General features: G+C 39.1%; 2 protein-coding genes across 2 annotated transcripts; one reads left to right on the forward strand and one right to left on the reverse strand.

Moving 5' to 3' along the window:
* Positions 1-303: 303 nt before the first annotated feature.
* Positions 304-8,584, reverse strand: LOC109996708 (tapasin-related protein). Its single transcript, XM_020650968.3, has 8 exons — positions 8,466-8,584; positions 6,388-6,564; positions 6,038-6,313; positions 4,448-4,777; positions 3,027-3,374; positions 2,841-2,927; positions 1,581-1,600; positions 304-1,481 (listed from the first exon to the last, which is right to left on the reverse strand). The coding sequence occupies exons 1-8, from the start codon at positions 8,509-8,511 to the stop codon at positions 1,419-1,421; spliced, it is 1,347 nt and encodes a 448-aa protein (XP_020506624.1). The 5' UTR covers positions 8,512-8,584; the 3' UTR covers positions 304-1,418.
* A 1,425-nt stretch (positions 8,585-10,009) lies between these two features.
* On the forward strand, positions 10,010-11,646 carry LOC136180550 (TOG array regulator of axonemal microtubules protein 2-like). Its single transcript, XM_065960748.1, has 3 exons — positions 10,010-11,025; positions 11,130-11,368; positions 11,494-11,646. The coding sequence occupies exons 1-3, from the start codon at positions 10,921-10,923 to the stop codon at positions 11,513-11,515; spliced, it is 366 nt and encodes a 121-aa protein (XP_065816820.1). The 5' UTR covers positions 10,010-10,920; the 3' UTR covers positions 11,516-11,646.
* The last annotated feature ends 976 nt before the right edge of the window (positions 11,647-12,622 follow it).

Here is a 12,622-nt window from a genome sequence, read left to right on the forward strand (position 1 = left end):
GTAAGAACCACCTCATCAAGTTTTAATCATCATTTATATTTGTTTCCAACACATTTCATCTTGTGACTAGTGTCCTCTCTACAATATTAGATATTAATACTCACTACAAGAAATGAGTCACACCCTTTTCCTTTTTAAAATATTAATCATTAATAAATAAAAACCTTTCATTTAACATGACCCATGTCCTCATATCAATCTTATATTAATAGGCCTACTCACTACAGGAAAAGACACACTAAAACATTACTTAGATATAAATGACCACTACAAGAAATGAGAGACACCTCATTGTATGACATATTAGTGCTTTCTTGTAGTTTTTATTAAATCAATAAATATTATTTCACCCATTGTCCTCAAATCAATCCTGGATATTAAAATTCACCCCAATTTTTTTTTATAGAACCTCAAATATTACATACGTGTTCTTTTTTTAAAATTCACATCTATTATCAATCATATTACATTCAGACTAAGGACACCCTGAGTTGTTGAACAGCTGAAATCCAACATTAAGTAAGCATGGTAAAACATTCCATCACAACATTCCATTTACAGAAACTGGTCCTGAGGTCGCTGACAGGGTGGTGTTAAAAGAAAAAAGTGATGCTACAGGAGTCCCAACATTTTTGGAACATGCTGCTGGCATCAAGTTCAAGTGGGCATATCATTTTATAAGAACAAAGACTCTTCTCAGTTTCAACATTTGAGACATCTTTGAGTAACTTCCCCTTGTGTCACCTGTTGATCAGTGGAGGAGTGTGGCACTGTGGACAGCAAGCTGCAACTGCAGCTGTTTATAAATGAAGCCAATGCGGAAGTGCAAAATCCTGCAGAGTGTCCACTTGAGGCAGGCTGCAGAAGCACTGGAAGTCACATGACAGGCAAAAAAAAATCTATTTTTACAGCAGAAATAAACATGTTTACAGCCTCGTACAAAAAAATTTAATAGGTCTGATCTGTTATTGTCCTCATGGGTACACATTGTACGGGGGGGGGGATATTTTTATAATACATCTGTTCTATTTCCGATACACGTTATTCATAGTTAGTCGTATAGCTAACCAGATTGACAGGTGGGCCTGGTGTAGCTGTTTGTCTTAAGGCTTTAAAACCCGCCTCAGCTCCAGCTTTCCAGTTGTTAGTTTGACTGAAAGTTATGCTGAGTCAGCACTTCCAACATGGCGGCTGACGTCGATGAGCCTCCAGAGCCCCCGGCTGTAACAGATGGCTGACGTCACTCAGGCTTCATCCATAAATATTTACAGTCTATGGTGGGCAGTAGTGCGTGTCACAATGACCACCTTCAGTTCTGCTCCACAGCACTCCTAGCAGTCAAAACCTCGACATGTTACCTTCATAATGGAGCGTCCCATTGTAAAGTGAAGTGCTGTCTCAGAGTGAGAACAACAAGTTTAATGTAAAAGACTTTCTTCCTCCTTCATGTTGGTCTGTTTGAGAGCTGCTCGGTACAGCTTCTGCTCAGAAAACACACACAGGAGCACACAGAGATTAGTACTGGTTTACAATGGATCAAGAGATGAAGGGAACGCAAGTGATGTTTCATATAATCTTACCTGCATTGATTTTCTTTTTCCTGTGGACCAAATAAATAACAATCAGTCTTCAGAGATCAACACTTCATTTGTAGAAATTAAGTAAACACAGTAAGATTCAGTTTCAATCAGTCAACACTTTTTTTTTATATTCAGGTCTAATTACAGATTTTTTTCCTCAACTGTTTAGAGGTTCTTGTTTAAATTTCACATATATTTTTATCCCTGCACGGGTTATGTACATTTCTTGTATAAGTCTTTTTTTAATTGCACAGTTTAAGTTTGATTCATCTAGGGGTATTCTTTAAATCTTTTTTTTCAGGTTAATATATATGTATGAGGGGGGGGGGGGGTGTCTGTTTTGTAGTTAATTAACAAATGTTTCATGTCATGTACGTCTTTGTAACCTGCTACTGGATGCTTTGAATTTCCCTCTGGATCAATAAAGTATCTATCTATCTATCTATCTATCTATCTATCTATCTATCTATCTATCTAGTATCACTGCCAGAACAAGTCAGTATAATCAACTTTGCTCAATATTTATCTGCTCCAACTGCAGAGCTCTGCAGACACACCAGTGCAGACGTATGTAGAGCTCATGACAGTGTCAGAGTTATGAATCAGGCTTCAGACATGCACAAACACACAAAGTGCTAGATCCCGACTCACAACTGAAACGTCTCTGTTTCTTACTCCAGTGGCGGCACAGAGGAGGGAGCACTTAGTCCCCCAATTACTCTTTTTTTTTCATAACTTAATTGATATATAACAATACACAAACATCAAACTGTCCAACCCTTAATAGTAAACATTTTTTAAAAAGAATCCATTGACCGACTGATTTTGAAAAGAAGTTCTGAAAAAATTAAATAATTGGCATGGATTTCTTTCTTAGTTAGAAACACCTTTAAGAGACTTAAAATAACTTGCTAACTAATGCACAGTTTTTTTTAAATCTAGACCTACAGTATTAAATAAGTGAAAACATTTTTATCTTTCATGTTTATAACGTTTGCTGTTTTACATAAAACATGAAAACAACAGTCTTTCCAGAATGTGATACAAAAAGGGAAAATGAAGGATAAGAGAATTATGGTTTCAGGTTCAGCTTAGTACAATGTTTCTCAACACTGACAAGTCTTGAGATGTACCCTTTTGTTGGATAAATCATCTCATTAAATCACATTTTCTACTCATAATGGCAGATTACTTCATTTCAAAGTATCCTCACACTCATGTTCAAAAATATTTAGATTTTCAGAGAGTCCCCACACTTACCTCGCCTTATCAGATAAGGCAGCATCTTGCACACGATGAACACCAAAAACAAATCAACAGCGAGGTACAACGCCCAGAAGCTCGGCTCTGTGCACAGGAAACACAACGTTATTATGTTGCTCTGCTGCCCTCATGTGGTAGCACTCAGTACTACAGTGTAATTAATTGTACTTTGTATCCTCTCACCAGTAACAGTCAGGGTGAAGCCCTTTATGATGGGCTCTCTGAGGGACTGATGTGAGACGCTGCATGTGAACTCTCTCCCTGTGTCCCTGAGCGAGGCCGTGAGGTAGAAGGAAGCCGTCAGCTTGTAGGTATCGTCCGTGTTTCGAATGTGGCTGGTCCGCTGGACGCTGTAGGAAACCTTGGAACGGGAAACACCCCCCTTCTGGCCCGATGCAGACAGTTTCTCACTGTACCAAATTGTCTCCACATCCAGAGGATAGTAACCCTCCACCACACAAGATATCTTCTGCTCCTCGCCCTCCTGCAGAGAGAGAGCGGGGCCGACGTTGAGGGAGACACGAGGAGCTTCTGAAGGGGAAAGAGATCAAAATGTAGAGGACTTCTCCAAGGCAATTTCAGCAGAAGGTTTCTGTGCAACATCAACAGACTTTGCGTCCAGACTTTGACCAAACATCGCCTGATTAAAATAAGTTGACTACATTTAAATCATGTATTTATAATAGGTTTGTCAGCGTTAATGCATTATTCACAATGCCCTTAGGTCAGAAAGCTTTCTGGTCCATCCTTAATTCAAACAATAAAAAACAAATTTTAAACCTAAATACTAACCAATAAAGCAATATATATATATAATACAGATTTGATCTATTGTTGCCTGTTTCAAAATGTAAACCCCCTCTTCTTGAAATGTTCTGTCTGTATTTTTGTTGTAATAAACATCAACCAGTCTTTTGTTAACATCATGGTCAGGCCCATTCAACTAAACTGTAAGTCTGGATGTGTATAGCCATGCAGGACCAGCAAAATGTCCAGATGCCAGAAAAGAAAAGAAAGCAGAAGAAGTCGAGGAGGGAACTGGATTGGTCTTTTGACCACAACAATAACATGTCAACAAAAGCTGATCCCTGGGGTGCTGATAGCCTAACTGTTGTGACCTGTGCCCCATGTATGGAGTCAATAGTCTTCAGTGCAGGGGCATTGATTTCGAGTCCGGCCTCGGCCCTTTGCTGCATGTCATCCAACACTCTCTCCTCCCAACATTTCCTGTCTCTCTTCGGCTGTTCTATCTAATCAAGGCAAAAAAAAAACATATCTAAAAAGAGAAAAAGAAGGAGCTCCCAGTCAGGCTGAGGAACCTGATGTTAGCCAGTAGCCTAGCGTAAATGCTACTGATCCAGTCGGCGTGCATTGATATTATTAAATGTAATTTGGGTAGGGCTCAGTCACAATGCCTTTTAAAGATCTCCACCATTTCTGTGTACGGTGCTGATCATCAAGTATGCTTTCGAATGTTTGTACATTTAAGTTTTACCTAAGAAGAAATCCTAGATATTAAAATGTAGACTTCAGAATCTTTATAAAACTGCTGTGAGTGCGTTGTAAGACGAGTTTGTGAATGAAGCCCTTGACCTCTTTCTCACCTTCGATATGCAGATTTATGTCCATTTTCATGGACAGTGGATTCACGGACACAGAGCAGACGTACTTCCCTTCATGGCTCGTATCGGTGCGAGGAATGGTTAAAGAAGCATCCCCCTGTGTAAGGTTCTTCAGGGAGACCCCGCTCCCCTGGGTCTGTCCCGTGCTGCTGTCGTAGCTAAAGAGCTCGTCTCTCCTTCCATACTGATGCCACTGCCACTCCACAGTAATGTGAGGTGCTTTATGGTCAACAGCAAACTGACAGTGAAGCTTTTGTTTGGAGCTCAGGCGTGCGCTCACTGACGGAGTTCGTGTTTTAGTGACCAAGGCGACTGTGGAAAGAGATCCAGTTCAGGGATTAAAATGAGACACAGGACCAGTAAAAATTGAACTTTCTGACACCAACCAAACATTTTATACACAATCTGTCCTTTGGGATGTAATGCTGTTTGTATGCCAAAGAGGTTCCTCAAGGTACCTCCCTTGGTCCTGTCCTGAATCTCATCACTTTCTTACTAACAAACTGTAATGCCCCTCTACATGTAGACAACACACTTCTGTGTTGTCAGGCAAAGTCAACCATTGAAATTCTACAAACTCTAAATTGGGGAAAACAACTTTTACTTTTTGTTGGAACTTCTTATAGCTCACATTAAGACTTAACACAACTGTCTCAAAAGGTCAATTTAAAACCATGAATACAAACTACTCTGGACAACAATTGAACTGTGTTTAACTGTGTTGTTCTCTGCTTGTTTGATTTCTTGTCATATGATTACTTCCAATGTTGACGCAAGTGGCCTCTTGATAAAGAATATATTTCAATGTTTATCTTGATAAATAATATATTAGCACAAGTACAAGTCTCCTCTGATTTGTCCAGGTCTGCTTTTAATATGTGTTTAAATTGTGTTTTTTATTCTAATTCCAGAGTTGATTTAAACTTGTTAAACTGTAAAAGTTTAAATAATAGCTCAGGCTTTTATTTTCTTCAGTCTATGAAATGACCCTGCCTTTTGTTTGGGACAGACGTCATAACGAGGTGGGCGTTAAATCATTTATAAATATCACTCAAAGATCAAAATGCACATCAAAAATGGAAAAGGCTATAAAACTGTAAATTGACAGCGGAACGAATATTTAACTGTGCACATAGTTAGGATATCGATAAACAAATGAAGTTACAAATCATTCATTTGATCTGTTTTTTTAGACAGTATGCCAACCTGCTGCACAGCTGGTACTCAAACTAGCATCATAATGTCTTTCTCCAACAGATGTGGAACTTCATCTTTGTTGTTTTTGTTTTTGTGTCTTGTTGCTTTTTATTCTTATTTTTGATCAATCAACCCCAAAATCATAGAGTCCTTGAAACCTGTCTTTATTTATCAAAACATGCAGCTACACCAGGGATGGGCTTTTATTTGAAGTTTTACTGTATCTCTAATTTTTATTTGTACAACTTTAATTTTGCTCTCTGAAGGGGGTTCTTGTAACTTTTCATTAGGGTTAATATACATATATATATATATATATATATATATATATATGGTTTGCAATCAAATAAAGAACACATACTGCGTTGATGTTACCTGTTGTTGTGAGTGTCTCTCTGTCTTCAATAGGAGCCCAGCTGTGATAGTCGGGCTGTCCTGAGGGGGGTTGGTCAGTTGGGTGTCTGAGGATGCCGGTGACTTTGAACAGGCCCCTTGTGTGTTTCAGGGTGCAGGTGAACCAGCGGTTGTACTCATGGTCCCCCTTAACCGGCCAGCGGATGTGGATTCCAGATGTGCTGAATCGATAAATCTCACACTCCACCTGCTCTGCTTCCGCTCCCTCTAAGTACCGCCTCAGGTCCAGCTTAGATCCTAGAGCACAAACACAAGAATCAGTACCATGCAAAAGTATTTATTCTGCTGCTCCTGCAGGATGCAGGTCTTACCAGTGACCAGGAAAGTGATGCCATGTGGGTTAACAGGAGCGTCTCCTTTCTGACCAAACTGCAGCAGAGCCTGTCTGTGGACGAGCTGAGTCTCTGTGTGGTTTAAACTATTCAAAAACACATGTTCATCGACGAACTGACAGGGCAGCCAGGACACCTGAGGGACACCATGCACACCTGAGAAAGAAGAATTTCAAAATAGAAGTTGTTTAGTTGATGGTTGAAGAAAATACCATGTGAAATAACACAATGTTTACGTCAAGGAGTTTTATAGATTTAACTCCATTGAGGAGTCAGATTAGTGTCGGGCAGTGGGAGGTGTGTTTGGGATTTCTGTTTGCAATGATAATTCATATTTAGTTTAACCTGTTAAAAACATTTCTTATATGTAGTTTACTGTTATAGATGTGATGCTAATGAGATGGACCTCCAAGGAAGAGGAGGAAGAGAATCACCATCTGTCCCATCTGACCCAAAAAAAACAACCTAAAACATCCCAGCAGAGACAGAGGAGGTTCAAGGTTGTCTTTATTATCTCTGTGAGAGAGCCATTTGTTTTCACAGTCAGCAGTCAAACATTCAGTCATCCTGACGACAACATATATGACACAAAAAGACAGAAAAACAATAAGCAAAAGCCCAATGGATAATAAATACCGCAGGTAAATAAAACATAATAGGTCATTTAAAAGTCGATGGCAGCGGGTACAAATCAGTTTTTCAGTATTTTGGGGTTTTTAGTTATTTGTACGTCAACTTGTCTTTGTTTCTGTTTATTTCTCGTGTGTCTGGCTGCTCCACACCAATAGCCTCAAGCGGGATTTACAAACCCAAGGAGAACCTCTCACTACCTCTGAGGGTGAGATAATGAGTCAGCACAGAGCACTGCAGACCCAGAGTATATAAGCTCCCCACACCTGGTTTTAATCAAGGCCAATCAGAGACACACACACCTGACTCTGCACTGAGGTGATTCATTCACCAACCTCAGGGAGAAGCGAGAGAGAGAGAGCCCTCACACTAACGAAAACCAATAACGTGTAGGTGCCGCCCCAAAACCCAAATCTTTGATTGGCTATTTGCCTTTTAAGAGGAGGGGCTTAAGTACAAATAAACTTATCTGGTTGTTTTCAACACACTAATGGTACTTTCAGTAGTAAATGAATACCTTGCTCCTTGTGTAAAAATGTCCAAAGAATAACTCATGCGTACTGTCGAACGTGCAATGGACTTAATTACCAACAAATGTATTTTTGAAAGTTAGACTGCGTGCATGAGTTTGCACGCAATTGTGTAACTAAGTACTTATAATTGTGACTTCCCAGTTTAAAAAGTCTGGACACACCCCTTGATGACACTGAAACATTTCAATTTATGAGGAAAAATGATACCCCCCTTCGAAAATTGATGTCAGCAATTCATTGTAAACGTTCATTGTGTTGATCATTTCATTTAAGATGTGGTTTCAATGTTTGCATTTCAACACATTCTGTTTTCATCTAGGCAGCATCCAAACTCATTTGGAAATATGGAGTAGGCTAATACAAAATAGGAAATATATAAAGTTAGTAAAGTAGATCGTATGACTGTGCAGTAACGTAGGCTACATAAAGTAGTATAATGTGTTTATTGTACTATAACAGGCTATTGTATTGTTCGAAAATTATAGCATAATCCTTACAGAGTAGTGTTGTATTGTATAGTGAAGTAGACAAGTAGGCTATTATTTATTCATTTGATTAATCAACGTATCAACAAATCGCATCTCTGTAAAATATGCCGGAAATAGTATTAACTGTCGACTGTACTAAGAGTGTATAACTTACAGTAAACACTACAGTGAAGTAATGTGGACAAAAGTGTCTCATAGTTTAGTTTAATATGTTACAGTATGCTACAGTACAATGTAGTATAAAACAACATGGTGCTAAACTGCAAGCTATTACTGCGCACTATTTCACATTAGGCTACACTGCAGTATAGTAGACTTCAAGACTTGTAGTTCGGAGAATAATAAACTCGGACGTATAGAAGTTAAATAAAAAGACAGATCTAACACAGGTAAAGACAAAACTCACCTGCACACAGAATCAGGAAAAGATTTAACATTAAGAAGAAACTCATGATTGTTTTTTAACCGATGTGTTGCCCGACCAGCTCACACTTTCACTTTCACTTCTAGGGGCCTCCAGTGACGTCATTGTCAGACGATATCTCTACACGTGTTTTTAATACATTTGGCCGCTTCGGTTATAGCCGCACGAATATCAATGCTTATTTCCGCCATCATTCTGTTCTTGCTTCTCCACATATTCATATGTAAATTGATAAACATAAAAACAAAACAGAAAATATTTCTGTCGATAACTCCATGGAAATTGAATTATAGTATGGATAGCCTATATAGTCTACAGTTTCTTCTGCACAAAAAAAACAGTAAAAACAGTTAATGTTTGCAACATGTTAAAAATGTTTTAGGTAAACTAAATTTGTCTAAGTTTTCTATCTGTATCCTTACATGTTTTTTTTTTTATCTTTTCTTAATATTTTCTAATTGTAACATTTTCAATTCAACTGTTTCTGCCTCCATGTTGCTCAGTTTTTGTTTGGTACTTTATTTCCTCAGCGAACTGGGAACCAGTATATACAGGACCCTGATGGCTTCATCAATGAGTACCACTTTGTGGACGTTAAGACTGCTGATAAAGCAGAGGTTGCAGAATGGCACAGACTCTGCACTGCATGTGAAGAGAATTATAATGACTTAATGCACAGACGCTGGCTCAACACACCAGGTGAGTTGAGAGACAAAATGTTGAGCTGTGGTGTTTGAACCTTTCCTGTTCCTTCCAAGTATTTTAAGTGTTTGTTGGAGTCTTATAACATTGACATTTGTTTCAAAAATTCGACCTTAAGCTATGAATATTTTTGCTGTGAATCTCAGTAACCATCAGATGGGAAGGCGATAGATGGACGGTAGTGGCTTATAGGTATGAAATTGAGGGCGCTGAGCAGAGCCGTCAGTACTCAAAGAGAGACTCCGTTCCTCAATCTCGACCCCCAGCTGCTGCTAAGAGGGTCCCTGTGCTGCCTCCAATATGTCCGTATAAAAGAAGGCGAATTTACCCTTTAAAGCATGATGAAGTAACAGGTACGTTCTTCTACTCACATAGTGAATAACTGAAGAACAAGCTTTAATTCATACATTTCACAGGATCATTTCAGTGTATTGTATGTTGATTAGGAAGGGAGAACAGTATTTTGACATTTTGCATCTTGTTGGTTAAAAGGTGAGAAAGCAGAGGATGACTACAGCCTACTAGCTGCTCGTCAAAACTTCCTCCCTCTCTCTCGACTCCCTGTGGCTGCTAAGAGGGCCCCTGTGCTGCCACCCTTGGTCCCAAGGCCTCCGACAAGTTGTCGGGACAATAAAGGTGGAGCTCAGCCAGAGAGGTTACTGCGCCCTTTAAAACATCTCAAAGGATCAGGTATGTTCTTCTGAACGCATCCTGAACGATGTAGATCCATATTTTTCCATTGGGACCTTTTAGGTTTTATTGTATGTACTTACACAATGTAACACAGTGTTTTGACTTTTGTATTTTATGGATTACCAGGCCAGAATACTGAGAGCATCTGCAGCCTCCAGATGTACAATAATAAAAGGATTGAGCAAATGGAGTACTCTCAACACAACTCCGTCCCTCAATCTCGGCTCCCAGTTGCTGCAAAGATGTCACCTGTGCTGCCTCCTCTGACCCCAATCCCTCCAAAAGAGCCTCAAACAAAACAAAGAGGAGCTCAATCAGGGAGGTTCCTGCCCGCTGTCAAGGGAACAGGTAAGGTCTTCAATAAACATTTATATGAGGATAAAACAAGTTAATGGGTTTAATTAGCTTATTTAAATGTTTAAGTTAAGTTGTTTGAGATGAAGGACTGAAAAAAAGTATTTTTTGATCTACCAGAAAAGAAAACATGGGGTGACCGCAGCCCCCAGACAGGAAAGAACACAAAGGCTGTGATGCCGCCTTTAACTCTGGCTGCAGAGAGTCTGAACCTCTGCTTCCAGCTGATCTCATCTGATGACTGGTAACTGAAAGAGCATCACATGTACCACTTAGGGGATTTTATTATAAAGCACATTTCATTGCAGCTTAGCTTAATGTGCTTTACATTGAGGTTAAAAATATAGAAATACAGAAATGAACAATTGTTTAAATAATAAAGCATGAGCACAACCTTCATCAGACACACGTAACACGGCAGCTAAACACCAAAAAGCTTAAAGAAATAATAAAAACCAGCTTCACACACCAACCACAGAAAGGATCACATTTACACACAGAGTAATTATTCATACACTTTGGAAGGTTTTGAGTTGTTCCCTTTTTTTACCTTTTCCATTCGTCATTGATTGATAAGTATCCAGTCAGCTTCCTTGTATCATATTTTAAGAAGCTGTTTGAACTGCAGGTTTGAGATTTTTTTTTAATCAGTGTGGTTAAGTTCATTTATTTAATTCGAACATGCAGGATGAAGAAAATTGACGGCTTGAAAAGAGTTCAAGATCTTGCACAGAACCACTTGGAGGTCCTCAAAACCAAACTCCATGATGTGTGCCTGGTTCTCATAATGGAGGTATTTTACACGCGGCCCCCCTTTGTGTTTCATGTAAATCACTACATCCTACATGTATCTATGAGTCTACTGTACAGTATGGACTGATGATGTTTACCTTTCAGGTGAAAAACCTTCGCTCCACTGTCGCCACTGAGGCTATGTGCACCTTAGCCGACATGTATGTTCGACTCCAGAAGGCCATGGACCCAGAGGTTGAGGCTACAGGTCAGGCCCTGCTGCTCAAACTGGCACAAACCACCAGTGCCTTTATTCATGAGCAGGCCAATCTTGCACTACAAGCCATGGTGGAAAACTGTAGCCATGCTCGGGTCCTGAACGCCCTGTTGAACAAAGGGCTCAGGTAAGAGGAGAAAAATCAATTGTATAGATTTTATCAGCAGGAGCATGAAAACTGAATACAAAAGTCCTTAGTCACATTTGATTGGTTTGGTTGTCTAAATGTTGATTCATTTTGTCCCTCCATAGCCACGGTTGTGTTGCTGTGTGATGCAGCATGGCTCAACACCTGCACCAGCTGACTGACAGCATGGGAGCAGCACAAATCCTCACAGCCGGAAAAGGCATCAAGGAGAGCATCCTCACAGCTGTCTCTGAGATCGCTATGGATGCTGCATTGGAAGTTAGGTTGGTTATCAAGTTCTTTGAATTTACTGAACATTGTACAATTTAAATTTTTGAACATTCTTCTAAATGATACAAATCAATCTTTCACAGGTCAACATGGACAAACCATCCTACTTGAACTGGCCCGCCAACAGGAATTTTAACTCCTGTGGAAGAAAATTGTTCCTGGTGAAGAACGCTTCTACCTGGACAAGAAATGAAAAATTGCAGAGCCATTGTTTGTGTCAATAAATGTTTGATGAGCAAATTAACTGTTGTTTTAAAAAATGTTTTTGGAGTTGAAATAGCCTCAAACACTGACAGTAAAGACACTTCCTGTTGTGGTGCTAGCTGAAAAGGTCAAGTCTCCCCAGTCAATAATATTATCACCATTTGACCCTTTACTACTGTTGATTCATCTATTTTATTCTTTCTTTAAAAAGTATTTCATAAACATCTTCTGCCTAGTTTTAGTTTTCTCTGTGTTTCTCTATTGGTGTTCATTTCCATTCTTATGCTCTTTGTGAAGCCCTTTGGGCTGCATGCTTCAGTGTATGAAAACTATTCAAATGAAGCTGAGCTTGAGTTTTTCCTTTGTTATAATAAATAGCCAACATATCTTTAAATCTGAAACTTTCATGCAGTACAATGCATGACAAGCCTGACAGAAGTAGGCAGATGTGGCATGCCTTGTTTAATGAAGAAGAAAATCATATAAAAGCATAAAGTTAAGACACTGCTGTAGTTTAATATCTGCCAAATAAAGAAGTATAATTCAGCAAAGAGAATCAATTTAACTTTAAACAAATACAGTTCAACCATGGTGATTCTGTAGAAGTTAAAATCATACTGAAGTATTCAAGCATTTTATTTTGAAGGCAATAACTGACCTGCTGGGAAACAGATGAAATCCTAAAATGATCCAAAGTTTAAAAATCAAGCAGAGACCAGAATAAAACAAAAAGGTTGATTCGCTGCTCAAAGGATCCAG

This window comes from Labrus bergylta, chromosome 11, assembly GCF_963930695.1.
Source record: "Labrus bergylta chromosome 11, fLabBer1.1, whole genome shotgun sequence".
Classification (NCBI taxonomy): domain Eukaryota; kingdom Metazoa; phylum Chordata; class Actinopteri; order Labriformes; family Labridae; genus Labrus; species Labrus bergylta.